This window comes from Cryptomeria japonica, chromosome 6 (genome assembly GCF_030272615.1).
Source record: "Cryptomeria japonica chromosome 6, Sugi_1.0, whole genome shotgun sequence".
NCBI lineage: Eukaryota > Viridiplantae > Streptophyta > Pinopsida > Cupressales > Cupressaceae > Cryptomeria > Cryptomeria japonica.
The window spans coordinates 650,538,564-650,555,934 of record NC_081410.1 but is presented as its reverse complement, the minus strand read 5'-3'; the positions used below and the strand labels follow the sequence as shown (position 1 = coordinate 650,555,934).

At 41.3% G+C, this 17,371-nt stretch overlaps 1 protein-coding gene across 2 annotated transcripts in view; it reads right to left on the bottom strand.

Annotated features, from left to right (window-relative positions):
* Window positions 1-17,371, bottom strand: part of LOC131033167 (indole-3-acetaldehyde oxidase) — a 269,541-nt gene that overhangs the window by 200,157 nt on the left and 52,013 nt on the right. For both annotated transcript variants that reach the window (XM_057964308.2, XM_057964307.2), the window contains exons 3-5: window positions 1,900-2,159; window positions 1,514-1,723; window positions 1,105-1,323 (exon numbers count right to left, since the gene is read on the bottom strand). In XM_057964308.2, the coding sequence (XP_057820291.2) occupies window positions 1,105-1,323; window positions 1,514-1,723; window positions 1,900-2,159 (689 nt within the window). The remainder of the gene's footprint in view (window positions 1-1,104; window positions 1,324-1,513; window positions 1,724-1,899; window positions 2,160-17,371) is intronic.

Below are 17,371 nucleotides of genomic sequence, written 5' to 3'. Positions count from 1 at the left end.
GCAATGACTTTTTAGAACAAAGGTGCATTACTTGAGATGTTAAGGCTTCTAGACGTTCATTGGACTAGTACAAATGAGCAAGACAATGTTTTTCAACATGGGGTAAAATATTTAGGCAACAAAACTCTGGCCTTACATTGGGATCTTGATCCTCAAGATGTTGTACAAATTGATGAGGAGACACAAGAGGGATTGGTTGGGGTTCCATTGCCTAAGGCAGCCCTTACACTAACAATCACTCAAACTCAAGCTTTGATTTTGATATAGAACTGCCAGTTGCATCTACTTATTAGGGACAGCCATATATTATAGTTGAAACTTGCAGCCTTTGGGCATTTTGTTATAATTCTTATATAATATATATGCACATTGACAATGAAAGCATTTAAATTTTGTTAATTTGTTTGTCAATTTTCATGTGAAATCTCAATTCAAGTCCAATGTTATGTATTAAGCTTCTATAATGTCTATGATGAATGCTTTATCTATCTTATAGTACGAATATTTGAAATTTCTCTATATTTTTTAATAGCCATCCCTTGCCATCCACTAAAAAATGGCCAAAAAGTACCTCCATACCAGAAACACATCCCACCGTCCTCTACTATCCTTTTCCCCAAAACTTGGGGGAGCATAGATATTTTTTCTTGCTTTTATTCAGTCATACCAAAAATGCTGTCCTAAAGTACTTATTGCTGCCTACTGCTGTCCTAATTGATATGTCTTCCTATTTTGTCTTTATATACATGTCCAAGAACTATAAGCTTGAACTCATAATAAGGATAACCAGCACTTTCAGCCAAATCAACTCACATATAGTGCTGGTATTTGTAAGATGTTCCTATTTCAATGTATTTCATCTATATAATTCCATTGTCAAAAATGTGTAAACTTATTGTTCACTTCTTAATATGATTTGCTTTTTTCATAAAGAAAAATAAATAAATGACTGACCTCATCTTTTGCATTATACTCACATGAATGTACTTACACAGAATTACAGATAATTGCATCAATTTTAGGTAAAATAGCTCTATAAGTATTTATACGTGTATAGAAAGAGAAGCACGGAATAAAAGAAAAATCCTGTTTGCAAGAACTTACAGGTACAGATCTGAAGGCTTTTCCACCAAATCCACCACCTACTCTTCTTGTTATAACGCGCACATTATTAATAGGAATTCCTAGACACTTTGCAATACTTGTTTGTAAAATACAAGGATTCTGGCATGAGCTGTACACTACCATGCACTCATCTTCATCTGGAACAGCTAATGCAGTCTGGTTTTCTAAATAAAAGAAATACTGAGAGCCAATTTTGACCTGTTGAAACAACTGTTCTAGTTAGATATGAATTTACAGAATTATTCTCCCTGTACTCTAAAGAGCATCTTCTTATTGTCCCATTACAGAACTTAAGATTTGATAAATGTTTCAATTACTACTGTAATAAGCAATACTTAAGAGTGTTTAATTAGTGAAAGTGCAAGAAGCTGAATATTCTAAAAATAACCTCTGCAGATTCGATATTATGATCTGCTTCTGACATTCCTTCTGCAAAATCTCCTATGGGTTTTGGAGCAAACCATTCTGGAACTGGAAAGAAACTTTCTTTTTCTCTGGCATCTTCCACAGATAGAATTGGAGGACCTAATGTCTCACAATCATAGTCTACAGTCACTTTATCAGCTGCCCTTTTGGCATCATGCCAAGTATTTGCAACCTAATAAAATGCAACAAAAAACTGTAAATCAAATAAAGAAAATGTCTGAAACTTTTGAAAAATGGATTTTACATTTGATATTCAATCAGACTAGTAGCACTGAAATGGTAGCCTATCTTTAGCATGAAAAAGAATAATTTGACAATTCCACAAGAAAATCCTTTTTATATGATTACCATAAGTCCTATCGGTTGACCAATGCACTCTACTGTATCTTCAGCAAGTAGAGTTTCTCCACCAAAAAGTGCCTCAGCTCCTATGTTTCTTCCTTGTTTAGGAATATCACTTGAAGATATATAGGAAACAACACTTGGAGATTCCAACACATGTTTTACATCAACCTTTTTAATCAATGCTAAAGCCTTTTCGCTGTATACGTATGCCCCATATAAGCAATTTTTTGGAGAAGGTATGTCATCTACATATACAACTTCCCCTGCACATTTGGTAGGCAGTGTTAGGCACAATGAAATGCAAATTTCAGAAAAGTAAAATCATAAGACGTCATTACATCAGTTACACTTGCTGATCAAATATATACCACCCAGCAGTGTTACAAGACTAACCCAAACTCAGCCCAAGGACTTGTGACCCAAGTACCCAGTGAGTCCCAACATGTAGACTCAACCAAGCTTATTGTTGATGTGTTTTTTATGCACATAACATTTCAGTATAAAATACCAAGGTAATTTACCCTCTCTTGAACAAAATCACCTCAGATGCTAAGGATGAGATCAACTAAAATGATTCCAAGGTTTCTACATGTCAGGTCTTGACAAGTGGGTAACTCAATGGTCGATGTGAATTGTTGTGTTCACTTGGGGACTTACGCAAATGTTTGGATTATCATGAATGATGCGGAATAGGTGTGTTGACAACTTAAGATTTATCAATATGGCTCTGGATTTTACTTCTTACTAAAAAAGGGGGCAAAAGGAAATCTATTCTAAGCCTAGGAATGTCGGAAATGATGAACATATCTAGTGGAATCAAACTAGGCGAGGTCTCACAAACAGGTATTGACACAAGCTTAGTGCAATCGTCTATGGTGTACTTAAAGGTTTTCAGGCTATTACCATCAAACGTTGACACCATCCAAGTTGATGCTTGTCAAGGGACGCGCAATAGTTGAAGTTAAGCTTTCTCAAATTTCCAGTTGACCACACAAGGCGCACTTACCAGCGGCAAGAGGCTAGTGGTATGGATTAAGGATTCCACACTAATAAATTCAACAAATCTTCTACTCAATCTAACATACATGAAAATAAATTCTAATCTAACTTGGAGAAATTGAGAACCATGAATGCAAATACAACATTTGAAGAGCAAAATCACCAACAATTGAACAATGATTATGATTCAAATAGCTGCAGCATATATCAACAATTCTACAAAAACTCTCTCTTACAAATGAGAGACAAGGAGACATATATAGAGTCTCTTACAAAATGGATGGCCAAGATTGATCCAAGATCAACAGCCGAGATCATGCCAACAAAACCCTAGAATTGCCCTAATTAGGGTTTACATCAAAAATGGCGCCACCAACATATGGCCCAATGAAAAGATACCTAGTCATCAAATAGGGAATCTTCTAGAAGATTTGTTAGGGGTAAATAATGTATGTTAGTAAGAATAAGATTTATAAGTGTGTATGTTGTGTTTATGTTATGTTTGTCGCCGAGAGGTTCCCGTCGGGTAGTTGGGAGTTGGTGACGGTTGGCAACTTAAACAACCGTCGGGTCTATATATTGTTTGGTTGGAACCTCGGCAGGGGGATTATGTATAGACAATTCTGGACACTGGAATAAAGATATAACTTTTTTGGTCTAAATATTATCATTGTCATTTATGGTGTGATGTATAATTGTTTTGTTTCATGAATACTTGGTACGTGTGGGAAATACTGTGTTATTTGTTTATTCACCAACTATACATTTAGGACTAAACATTTTGGTGTCGTTGCCTGAACAAACCTGGAGATAACTATGGCGGCAGGCGGAAGCAATTAATGCGCTGACCATTTAACCAGCAATTAATTGTCGTGGACAGCGACATGCACGAAGAGAGTACCGTGGAAGAGGAACGAGAAGATCAGTTGACGACAAACTTGGTGGAGTTGTGGGACGTGTTGGTCACGCAGTACGTGCAGCGAGAGGCTCAGGAGAGAGCTGTCTCGGAAGGCACGATACGTGGTGAACTCACCGTCAGCACCCCTATCTTTGACCTACTCGGGAGTATTCCAAGGTTACTCCCCAAAAATTTGATTGCACTCCAAGACCAAAGGGAGGAAACGACAAAGGAACTTCGGCAGCAACAAGTTCTCCGACGGTACGAGGAACGAAGTCGTAGGGAGGAAGACGAGAGGGAGGCTAGGCGGCGTCGTACCTCTGGCACTTGATGCCCCTACGGCCGAACAAAGACAGACGTACCACAACTACCGAAGGAGTAAACGAGGGAACTGTACAGAGATCTCTCCTCATAAAAGAACAGGCCGACAGGAGACGGCGACTAAGGGAGGTTGCCGACTCGAGGAGTCTGGAGAAACACAACAGAAGTCAGAGTGTGAGTCGGAGTCGTAGTTGGGAGAGGCAAAAACTGTGTACGTGGAAGGAATAGGCCGAGGTCACCAGGAACCGGCCACTTCCAAACGTAGCGGAGGAAGGTCTTGCCGACCAGGCCCCACACTCGATGTCAAGTGAAGAAGATTCCGGAGCCGAATCACAAAGCACCCAATCAGAATTTTCCGAACAAGGAGAGGAGGCGGTACCAAACCTGCACGAGGAAATCGCCACTATTTTTGAAGCAACGTTGTCTGGCATTAAAAATTTGTCCTTGTCAAAGGGCATCAAAATAGGAAGCTTAGATCCGGAAACCCCGGGAAGGAGGGACTATAGAAGCGAAGGTGACCAAAGCCTGGGTGACAGGGGCCTGACCAGACCAGGAGCATACGGTACCTCCCAGACACATAGTACCTTCCCGGCATATAGCCATTTCTAGGCACTGCATAAAACCGTACAGAAAAGAACGATGGAACACACTCTGGAGAAGTAGAGACTCCCAAAATTTATGGGCGACGGGTCAGAGGACCCCGTACGGCATTGCAAGACATGTGTCACCATCTGGGCAGCAAATGGCCAGGACAACCGAGACTACTGGGTGAAGGCATTCCCGCCACTCTGCGAGGAATAGTTATTGACTGGTACACAGACCTTGATGCTCAGCATAAAACGTCTTGGAGCAATTTGAAGAAGGCCTTCGAGGAAGAATTCAAACTCCTACTGGATGACAACGAAATTGTGGCGGAAATTTACAACACCAAACAAGGAAAAAACGAAAGTGTGCGCGCATATAACAGAAGGCCGAGGGAACTACTTAACAAAATGGAGAACCAGCCAGCGGATGGTCTCAAGAAGCAGTGGTTCATGGAAGGATTGGTACCATCCCTGAGAAGGACGATGAAAGTGGTCCCTCTGCCATCATACAATGAAGCATAAAATCGTGCCATGGATATTGAAAGTGAAAACAAGACATCCTGGGGGAAGCGACGGGCGAGCGATGGTGACAACACAGATGAAGATAGCGATGGGGGATCCAAAACCGTGCAAGCACTCCGGAAGGATATGATGAGGATGATGGAGGAGTTAAAAAATGACAAGGAAAGTGGTAGGGAAGGAAAAGAACTATGGTGTACCGAATGCAAGACTAAGGGACACACGAAAGGAAGTTGCCCCCGCAAAGTTTTTTGTGACATCTGCCAAGTAATGGGACATTCCACTAAGGAATGTCCGTACAACTTGAAAGCACGGAGCACACAAGTGCTCTACGCCCAACCCGACCAAGTCACACCGCCGGCAACACCTCCGAAGCCAACAACAAACTCTGACGCCTCCCCTGGAGGGTACAGAAACAATCGGCGGGGTAACAATAGATCCAACAATAACACACCAAGGAGCAGAATTCAATACGACGGGAAGGGGCGACCCATGATTCAATGCAAGAAATGCAACGAACGGGGTCACTTTGCCCGCGAATGCCAAAACGGAGGTGATGCAGGAAGTTTGCTGTGTAGATGGTGCGGTCTAGGAAATCACGAGGACACAGATTGCCCAAAGCAAAAAGGGGTGAACATGCTCGACGTGGAGGGATCAGGAGAAGACGTACTGGCAATCACAAGGTTACAAAACAAGAAAGCCATGTACCTAGACCCTCACACAGAAAAGGAAAGGCTCCAAGCGACAAGGGCGGATATTGAGCAGGCAATGGCTGGAGAGCGGAGGGCCTCGCACCTGGCTACCCATACACCAGTCCAGTTGGAACCAGAGAAAACTATCATCAAGCAGATGTTACAAACCAAAATACCCGTACGGGTGTCTGACCTTCTACAGCCTATTGTGACGTTTTCACACATCGCCCCATTGCAAATGGGGACCCATGTTTTTTGCTTTTTAGGGTTTGTTTTCTAGGTCTTTTAGGGTTTTGTCAGTTAGCCTTTGCATTTTGAGTGTCGCCCAGGTGATCACATGGATAAGCAAGTCCGGCTTGAGTGATGTCCTGATCTTGAAATTTGGCTAAGTCTGAAAGTCCTGATCCTGGAATTTGGCTAAGTCTGGAATGTCCTGATCTTGAAATTTGACTAAGTCTGGAAACTGAAAAATCTCAAAAAACTAGATTTTGCAATATAACTCCCGGAGGTCTGAAACCACTCTCAAACATCCTGAAAGTATATATGGAATATAACTTAAAGTATAAGAAAGAAGAAACATAGAAGGAAATGCCACTTATACTTAAATGTTATATTCCATTAAAATTGTCCTGATAGAGAGTTCGAAAAGTCAAATTTCGCTCCTGTCCCTCTCCAAGGGTCCAGAGCGAAAAAGCTTAGTGGAGTCATTCCTGACCTTGTTTGGACGAATTCAGACATCAAAGGCATGGTGAAGGGAAAAATGAGCATGATAGAACATCCAGACTTGATCAAAAGCAATGAAATGATGAAGTTTTTGCCTAGAAGGTCAAATTCGCTCTTGTCCCTCACTGAAGGACCAGAGCGATTTTCTTTATATGCACAATTTTAGACCTTTTTTTGGACATTAACTTTTATTCATAGCATGAAGCAGGATGATATCTTCCCTAGCAAAAACATTTCATGGTGAAAAGTGAAGCATTTGGGCCTGGAGGACAAAAATCGCTCCTGTCCCTCACTGAAGGACCGGAGCTTGAAATCCAAAATTGCCTTGTCCTTGAAAGATTTGAACGATTTCGCGAATTGAGAAGATCAAAGGAGATACATTTTATCAGTTGAATATAACTTGAAAGCGCAATCATGAGGAAAATTGACCCTAGAAGCAAAATCGCTCCTGTCCCTCTGCCAGGGACCAGGGCGAATTTAAGTGATGGCTCCCGTCCCTCTCTCAGGGACCAGAGCGATTTTCCTTATAAGACAGGTTTTGGGCGAAGATCAAGTAAGTGTTAAGTTTGAGGCAAGCAAAGGAGGCCTAACAAGTCCGTTGAAGATAATTGGAAGATTGTAAAAACGCCAAGTGAAGCCCATATTGTCCTAGGCACTCCTGTCCCTCAGTCAGGGACCAGGGCGATTTCTTCCTTAGACAAATCTCTCGCCAAGATGAAGCAAATTGCATGTCAAGGATGAGTGAAGGGGAGCATAGCGGATCCATTGAAGATGGTTTTAAAAGTTAGCAAAGCATGATTGAGCCTACAAGAGAAAGTTCGCTCCTGTCCCTCAGCCAGGGACCAGGGCGAACTCAAGGTTATTTAATATTCCCTCCAAGCTTAAATCACTCCAAGCTAAGACACAAAGGGGCAATGATGTTTGAAACGCCTCGGAGAGAAAGTAAAGTATCAAAGACCGCAAAGGTGATGGAAATGCTCAGGAGCGCTCCTGTCCCTCTCCCAGGGACCAGAGCGAAATGTTCAAGTGTGTCCAAATTTAAGTTGCCACTCACATTTCAAGTGTTCAAAAGGGAGTAAGGAACATCATTTTACACCGTGAAGACAGTTGCAAGTTGATATAAACAAGGATGAGCACAAGGAACAAAGGTTCGCTCCTGTCCCTCTCCCAGGGACCAGGGCGAAAGTACTTTAAAGCACATTCCTTCCACAAAAGGGACGAATTAAGCTCAAGATTCCCAATTAAAATGCTATTTTGGACGTCTAAGACAAGACTCTGAACGTGAAAAACATGAAAAACAAGGCCAAAATGAAGGAGCGCTCCTGTCCCTCTCCCAGGGACCAGAGCGATGTGGTTAGTGTCCCTTATTCCTCCCATGCTTAGGCGCTAATATTTTCGAATTACATTAAAATGCCAAATTCGCTAAAAAAGTGAAATATTTAATTAAATTGGTATTTAAAAATAGCGCATGGACATTCAATAATTAATTTAAAGCCTTAAAAAAATCGAAGTTTTTAATTACAAAGGCATTTAATTAATTATTATTAAATTAAATTTTTAAAAAGGGAGCGCTTGGGGTAAGCGCCTATATAGGAGGGGTGTGTTGAGCATGTTAATCCATCATTCAATCATTTGTCCAAGTGCGATTTTGAAGGAGCAATAAAGGAATGCGAAATCTGGTCCAAGAAGGAGTGCGAGTTAAAGGCTAGAGGTGGAGCGAATTTTCCTCAAGACGTTGAAGGCTAGAAGTGGTGAAGTTGATAGGAGAAGCACATTTTGAAGACTTCGATCTACATTTTGCCTAGCATCATTTTTTAGAGTTAATTCTCAAGAAGAGGTGTCAAGATGGCGACTCCCAAGCTCGAAAGATCTACAAATCGGAAGACTCTCCTCAAGGAAAATCAAGCCAGATCAAGGACGATCAAGCAAGGACAAGGGCAACCTCCTCCAGCCTAGCATCGACAAGGACGGCCTTCTTTGGACTAACGTCATCAAGGGCGACTTCTCCAATCCAGTATTCCAAGGCGAGGTACATCAATCATCCTGCACATCAAGGACACAAGAAGTTAGAACAAGGGTTCGTTGAAGAAGCAGATAGTTCCAGATGAATTAATTAAAGCTAGCTTCTCAACAACATCAAGTTGAATATTTACCAAGTTACAAGTGTCAGACGAGGTGGCATCCTAGTCATCACTTCTCCAGTCAGTGTGGTCCACCTCAACATGTCCAGATTCAATGTACCTAACTCATGGAAGGTGGCACAAACTCCGATGTACCTACCCCGGCTATCCATTGGTCGATTTTTCCAGAGAGCACATGTGTCCAAGCAATACAATTTTATCATTGGTCAAGCATTAAATGTTATGTAATGGTTGTAACAAACCCTAATTAGGGTTTTCATTGTAAAATCTTGGCCATTGATCTCGAATTGATCTAAGCCATCGAATTGTATTGAGGGCACTATATAAGCCCTGGCATTTCATTTTGTAAAGAGAAGAGTTAGAGAGTTAGAATATAGTTGGAAGCAATTAGAAATAGATAAGTAATAAGATAGAATAGCAATTAAAGTAGAGTAGAGAGAGAAGGCAAAGATTGTTGCCAAGATGTTGTTGTAAAAGACTTGTAACTTCATTGAAGAAATGGTGAAATTTATGGGTCGATTCGACAATTTGCATGGTCTTTATACTTCTCATATTTGATTTCATGTTATTAGATGAGTGGAAGAAATGTGCTTGATTGATGGTGAAATTCGTATATCCATACTACTAGCAGTTTGTTGATTGCAGACTTGCCTTGCGTAGTCAACTGGAATCATTCAGCTTAAGCTTAACTTCAATTGTTGCTTCTTCATCGATATGCATCAACCTGATGGTGTCTATGCCGGCAAGTGATGATTTGAACATCATAAAGCTTTCCTTCGAAGATCGCACTAACCTTGTGGAGATTGTCCTGGGATGTCAAAACAAGACTTAGTTAGAATTTCATCAAAGATCATTCATTGCTCTTACATTCTTAGTGTTAGGATTAGATCCTTTCCTCGCCCTCATCTTTTTCCTTTTTTTCAAGTCAAAGCTAGTGAAGATCCTGTGTTCCAGCAATATTCAAAGCAAATCAGAAGTTCAGGCATCAAGTGTAAGTCCCCTTGTGATTCCAGCAAATCACATCATACCAGAGAGAGCTTATCCACACGTAGAGACCCTACATACAAGAACCTTGGAGTCATCCTGATTGATCCTTTTTCGCGATATCTTCAGCAATCAAAGGCTTTATTCAAGAGAGGATAAGGTACCCTTGGGTATTTTATTCTGTGTTAGGCAGTGTACAAAATACACGTCAACAAGACCATGCCACAGTTAAGGATGGCTCTGACAAATGTAACCGGGGACACTACCCTCGGTCAGGAACACCAAACGATGGAAAAATCTGGCACGGACCCGGTGAAGGAATCTGGTACGGATGCCATGAACCCTATGCTAATCGCGGCGGGCGTCGAACGGGATCCCGCAGTAGTAGAGATGGATATAATGGGACACAAGCTTACAAATACCATTGTTGATGGTGGGTCTGGAGTCAACGTACTACCGGAGGAAACTTGGCGAAGCCTCGGTAAGCCGACACTCTGGCCACCAACCTTCCACCTGGTCGGTGCAAATCAACATGGTATCAAACCCCTCGGTACCCTCATGGCACAAAAGGTGGTAATTGGGACACAGCAATTCCTTCTAGATTTTGTAGTCATTCCACTGGAAAGGAAAGCGTACGACACCCTCCTAGTGTTGTGACCATTTCACACATCGCCCCATTAAAATGGGGACCCCCTCTTTTTGCTTTTGTTTGCCTGTTCTTCTCTCTGCTTCTAGGATTTTGAGTGAGTTGTCTGTCTGGGCTAGGGTTAAATCCTGGGAGTTCCTTTTGAGTGTTTTGAGCCAAGTCCAGTCAAATTTTTGAAGGTTATTTAGCATCCTCCCGAAGATTGAGATTTTTGAAATAAGATGAGTCTGTCAGGAAGTTAGATAGGTCTCAAGTTAGGTCTAGTCAGGGTTTTTGAGGGAAAATTCAAACTTTGTCTAAGTGTTAGCATTCTGAAGATGGAATTGTACATTTTTGCCTAGGTAAATTTTGATCAAATTCTGGAGGCAAGATGATGCCTGAAACAGAGAAATCGCTCCTGTCCTTCACTGGAGGCTCAGGGCGAATTTCATTCTAAGTGCAATTTCTTGTTTTGAGAAGGCTTGCTAACTGGTTCCCGGCCTTGAAGATGACCTAACCATGCCTGGTGAAGTGATTGAGGATTTGAATTGTGGATGTTTTAGCTTAAAAAGGTGAAATCGCTCCTGTCCCTCTCCCAGGGACTAAGGCGAAAATGTTGTTTAGTGCATTTTGGTCTCTGACCTTTTTTAATTTGTTTTGTGCAGGGTCTCCAGGGGAGCTAATTGGACGCAACTTGATGATTTGAAGGAGTTTGAAGGTTTGAAAATGATAAAATTTGAAGAATTCGCCCCTGTCCCTCCCTGAGGGACCAAGGCGAAAAGACTTATTCAACTAATTCCTGGCCTTGATTGATCAAATTGAAGCATCAGAGATATGGTGAGAGACGAATTACACATGTTAGAGCATCCAGGCTTAATTAAAGGCAATGAAAAGTTGGAGCTTTTGGTCTAGAAAGATAAATTCGCTCCTGTCCTTCACTGGAGGACCAGAGCGATTTTCCTTTATACATACCTTTTGGACCTTTCTCGGACTTGAGCTCTCGTTCATGGCTTGTAAAAGGATGATATCTTCCTCGGCAAAGGATTTTCGAGATAAAAAGTGAAACGATTTGGCCTAGAGGGCAAAATTCGCCCCTGTCCCTAACTGAAGGACCGGAGCTTGAATTCCAAATTTACATTTTCCTTGCAAGATTAAGGTGATTTTACGATTTGAGGAAGCCAAGGGAAGTGTGTTCTGTCCATTGAATATAACTTGAGTAGGCCACAAAGGAGGGAATCAACCCAAAAGACAATAGGTGCTCCTATACCTCATCAAAGAACCAGAGCGATTTTCTAACAAGGCAAATTTCTTGCAAAGGAAAGACAAGTTTCATGTTTGAAGTGAGTGAGAATGGGCGTTATTGATCCATTGAAGATAATTTCGAGGGCTAGCAAAGCACAAGAGAGCTCATAATAGCAAAAGCGCTCCTGTCCCTCACCAGGGGACCAGGGCGAAAAACCTAAAAACTATCTCTTCCCTCCAAATTGGGACAAACCTAGGCCAAGGCACAAGTTTGGAATGATACTTAAAGTGCTTCAAGGTGGAATGGAGTTGCAAGGACCACAAATTTTAAAGGCAATTGGCTAAAGCGCTCCTGTCCCTCACCAAGGGACCAGGGCGAAATCTCCATATATGCCTATTTGCTTAACATTTTGAAATGTTTTTTTTGTTTCCAAGACTCAAGGAGGAGTGGGGCATGATGTTTTATGCTATGAAGATAATTGGAGGTTGATGAGGTCAAGAGTTTGTGTAATGAACTAGAAAGCGCTCCTGTCCTTCACTGGAGGACAAGGGCGATTTTTATAAAACCAAAAGTTTCCCTCCAAAATCACGCCAAGACAAAGTGATGCAAGATGAGAAATGCCCTTTTGAAAATGGTGAATGAGGAATTGCTTCCAAAAATCGACAATCCTAGACTCAAGGACAAAAATCGCTCCTCTCCTTCACTGGAGGACCAGGGCGAAAACCTTAAGAGAGTCTATTTTTGCCTTGAAAAAACGAGTCGAATATGCACTGAAGGGACGAAAGAGATCATTGCTTGCCCCACAACATGAATTGGCAATTTGGAAGATAAAGAACAAGGACTCAAGGACAAAATCGCTCCTGTCCCTCACCAAGGGACCAGGGCGAAAATGACCTAAGGAACACGCCTTCCAAAGATCGAATGAATTAAACTCGAAGTTCCAAATGAAAATCCCATTTTGGACGTCCAGGAAGAGATTTTGAACGTGAAAGCAAGGAATACAAGGCTAAACATGAAAGAGCGCTCCTGTCCCTCTCCAAGGGACCAAAGCGAGGTTATTAACAAATTGATATTTTTTACCATGCCTAGGTGCCAATATCCTCCAAATCGCATTAAATGCCAATTCGCTAAAACTTCAAAATATTTTAAAAATTAAATTGGCATTTAATAAAAGCGCATAGCATTTAATAATTAATTTTTGAGCCTTAGAAAAATCGAATTTTTTAATTATAAAGGCATTTAAAATTAATTTTTTATTAAATTAAATTAAAAAATGGAGCGCTTTGGGGTATTATTTTAATATTTTAACAAGTCGGCCTATGGGAAAATGAAATGGTGAGCGCTCTATATAATAGGGGCATGTTTTCATTATTCAAATCATTCACTCATTGTTTCAAGTGCGATTTGGAAGAGCAAGGAAGAAGTGCGAAATCTGGTTTAGTTGGAGCGAATTTTCCTCAAGTGTTGAAGACTAAAGGTGGTGGAGTTGATGCTTGTGAGGACTAAAGGAGGCGCATTTTGCTAAGGGGAGTCTTGATCCACATTTTGCCTAGCAAATTCACCTTATTTTTGCATCATTTTTTAGAATTAATTCTCAAGTGGAGGTATGGCGAGATCATCCTAGTCTCAATGTTGAAGTTTTGAATTTTTGAACTCCAAGTTTTGAAAATTGCGTAGTTAATTAGGAAATGATAACTCAAGATTTATCATGAAGTTTCCTAATTAAAATCTTGAATCTCCTTTCTACTCTATATTTCTACGTTGTAAGATATATTACTCATTATGAAATGTTGTGTAGGTGTCACAATGTCGACCCCAAAGGCGGGAGCATCCACTAGTCGTCCAGCTCTTATGAAGGAAGATCAAAGGAATGAAGAATTGGAGACCAAGATCGTGTCAAAATGGAGCAACATTGGAGATACCAACTTGGGAAACTTCAGTATGAAGAAGTTTCGAGAGGTCCCTTACATTGGAAAACGATCACCTGTCGCAAAGAGAATAATTGAAAGTGGCATCATCAAGGCGGCCGGTTTCCCTCTAGCAGTCCAGTGCCATGAGCTGATGATCGAGTGTGCTCGCCATTACGACCCACAATCAAGATCAATCATGTCCAAGGAAGGGAACACTTTGGCTTACCTTTCAGAAGAGGCTATAAGTGAAGCTCTCCATCTTCCAGAGCATAAAGATATGATTTACAAAAGCTTAGAAGGAGCCAGGTCCATGTATGAAGATGATCCAGACACTTGCTTGAGCATCATCAATAAGAATTGGTTACTCAAAAGTCGCCCTCGCCTGAGCAAGATTCCCAACACACCACATAGGATCGACTTCCAGGAGGAGTACAGAGATTTGATAACTTTGCTCAATCGAGTTATAGGGGCTCCTCAGGCCTTCTATTTTGAGAAGTGGATGTTCTACTTCATCCAAGTAATAGTTCAAGGAAAAGGAACGATTCATTGGGCTAGAATTATTAGCCATTGCTTGGACGTGCAGTTAAGGAGACTGAAGGCTACCAAATCATTCCACATGAGCTCGTACATCATATACACCTTGATCAGGAGTTTCGAATATGCAGGGCTACCTCACAGAGGAGTGATCGGAAGAGGACCCAGGGAAGTCAGAGTGTGTGAGTCTTATGTTCATTTGCATCATCCACCAGGAAGTGACTACAAGTTAGTCAATGATACCTTCACGATGAACATCACCAGGACATTGCAAGGCGGGATTCACAATCGGCTATCTCAAGAGGCACAAGAGCTTGTAAAGAGGTATGGTGCTTGGTTCATCCAATTCCAAAAGTTTACATATATTAGAGTTCATGGGTGTCCTTCACCTCCCTATATGTTGTCGAGATATCCGACAGACAGGATAGTACTACTTAAGGTGACTAGGCAGTTGGCGGCTTATGCGAAGGCATTCAGACACAGGCATGGAAATGGAATCCCGGTGCCTATCATACTAGGGAATTCAGTTGAGGTATGTCCTAATGCTCCGGCCTTAGATGATGCAGAAAGAGAGTTGGCCTTATATTCATTTTCATTCTTTTCCTTGAGGGAGAATTTTGATCCTTATGGGTATATAGAGGAGACGGTAGAAAGTACAAGCATGAATGTCAGGTAGAGGACTTTTGGATGAATCTCTCAAGTGATCTAGAAGTAAAAAGAAAGATGCATTCCAGATTGCCTTTAGATTTTATCAGGAGATGAAAGTTTACAGAGCGGCCGATCAAGCTCAGGACAGTGGCAGGCATCTCCAGTCATCCTATGATAGAGAAGACGAGGCAGTGAAGATAGATTGGAACGAGCCTGAGGTTGTGGACTTGAAGGCTTTGATGGCTCCAGTTTTGTCTTGTACTCGCAAATGGGTAGATGTACAACATCAAAAGTTGAGAGAACAGAACATACCAATGACTTTTACTTTGGAGGAAAGACCGGGAGAAGGAGGAGCAAGCGCAAGTGAAGGCCATCCTCATCCTAGAAGCACAAGCGAAGGCAATCCTCATCCCAGAAGCACAAGTGAAGGCAATCCTCATCCGAGAGGCGCGAAGGGGAAGGAAAGACCTGAGAAAAGGGAACCCTCCAAGAAGAAGCAAGAGGCCAACCGAGATCGCTCATCCGATACATCTTCTCGACATGAAAAAAGGGCAAGTCAAGGACAAGAAAAGAAGACACCTGAAATCGAGGAGTCTATGGAATCAATAGTATAGAATGATAAACACGAGGAAGGGCAGGCATCTCAACGTTCATCAAGTCAATCTCCCCAAGTCAATGAGCTACATGAAGACAAGAATGATGATGAAGTGACATCTCCTCTCCGAAAAGAAGAGCCATTACCTAAAGAGATACAAGTTAGAGAGACAAAATCTGCCATTCCAGATTGGTTGAAGGAGAGACTAACAAGGGTGATTGTGATTGAGGATGAAGATAATGTAATTGACTTAGAGAGCCTTGTAGGGAATTCTCAGGAAGTAGCAGAGAAGAAGAAGGCCACCAAGATATCCAAGATGATCAGAGATGAGACAGGGTCCAGGAAGTTGCAGATAGCTACACCAACAGTGGACAAGTATGAAGGTGAAATCCTTGCAAAAGAATATGATGTAGAAACCTTTGAACTTGGTCCACTCACCGTTGAGCAGACACTGGATGAGGCAATCGATTCATTTGAGGCACTTAAAGACAAGCTTAAGGAAGAAATGGAAAAGAATAGAAAGCTTGAGAGAGAGAGAGGTGCTTGGAAAGGCTACTTTAGCCATCTCAATCAGCCTTTGGGACGTCAAGATCCCGTAGTGTCTCCTGTGCAGGCACTTCCCCTTGAATCAGTTGGCGACACAGAGAGAGTCAAGAGTTTGGTTCAGCTTATGAGCTCTTGGATTGACAAATCCCACACAGTTGTCGTTGAATTCGCAACCAGAATGATGCAGACAATCCACCGAGCTATCCAGGTCCTTGAGATCATCCACAACCTAATGATAACTGTAGCCGCCTTTGCTCACACTAAAGATGTTGTCATTCCTGTTCTACAAGTAATCAGGCAAACACCAAGGAAGATCTTAACACAAGAAAAAATAATGGATGGAGGAGCTCATAATTTACTCCAGTGGTCAACTCTACTTCAGATGAAGGAAGTTCTTTTCGAAGACATCAGCACCAAATGCAATCAAGTTGAAGAAGTCGTCCATCCAATTCAAGACAAGGTGTTTGAGGTGTTATGTACTATTCTTGCCAGGAGAATTGAAGTTGAGACAGATGTGGATCTTCAAGAGTTGGAAGAAAAGGTCAAGGTCATCTTTTGCAAAGATGAGAATGTTATCACAAATGAGCAAAGGGATCAAATGTTCGCTACTATGCTCCTGATTGAGAAAATCAAAGAACTCGAACCTGGATGGGATGCAGCTCTTCTCAAGGCCTTTGATCAGGTTATCCACTTGGAGGAACGAATGAGGAATCTTCCCGAGATTCCTATTGCTGAGATTGAAGGAATTGTGTCCAGATTCATTGCATATGCTAAGAAGGAGCATTGGAAAGGGAATAAGGTTCTAGAAGAGAGGTTGTTGTAGATGATGTGGCACCTTAATTATCATTGGTCTATGTTTCCTAGATTTTTGTGCCAATTAAATATTTGGCTATGCATTTAATATTGTTCAATAAAAAGGGGACTTTTTGTAATAAACCCTAATTAGGGTTTAGGTGTCAGAATCTCAGCCGTTGATCTTCTTTTGATCTGGGCCATTCATTGTAATTGAGGATGCTATATATACCCTCACTCATATTCATTTTAAAAGGAAGAAATTAGAAAGAAGATAGTTCGAAATTAGAAGATTAGAGACTTTAGAGGGAAGAAAGTTATTTTGTAGCAAGATTGAGCTTTGAAGAAAGAATTTCAAACAATTGTTGTCTATTTTGGCTTTGAGATCAATAAAATATTGAAGTTATGGTGTTTTATTGCAATTCTTGTGGCTATTTTCATGGTTGACTTTCTTGAATCATTCTCAGTCGAAGAGGTATTAGAGTTTGAAGGACTAAGTGTTGGGCTTGATCTTTGGTGAGATTCACGTTCCAAACCACTAGCTTCTTAATGATTGTAAGGACGCCTTGTGTGGTCAACTGGAGATATTTGGACTGCTTAAACCTTCAATCATTATTGAACTATTGATATGTACCTTCATGGTAGTGTCTATGATTCTTGATGATTTGAAAATCATTAGTCACCTTAGAAGATCGCATCAATTTCAGTTGAGTTGTTATTC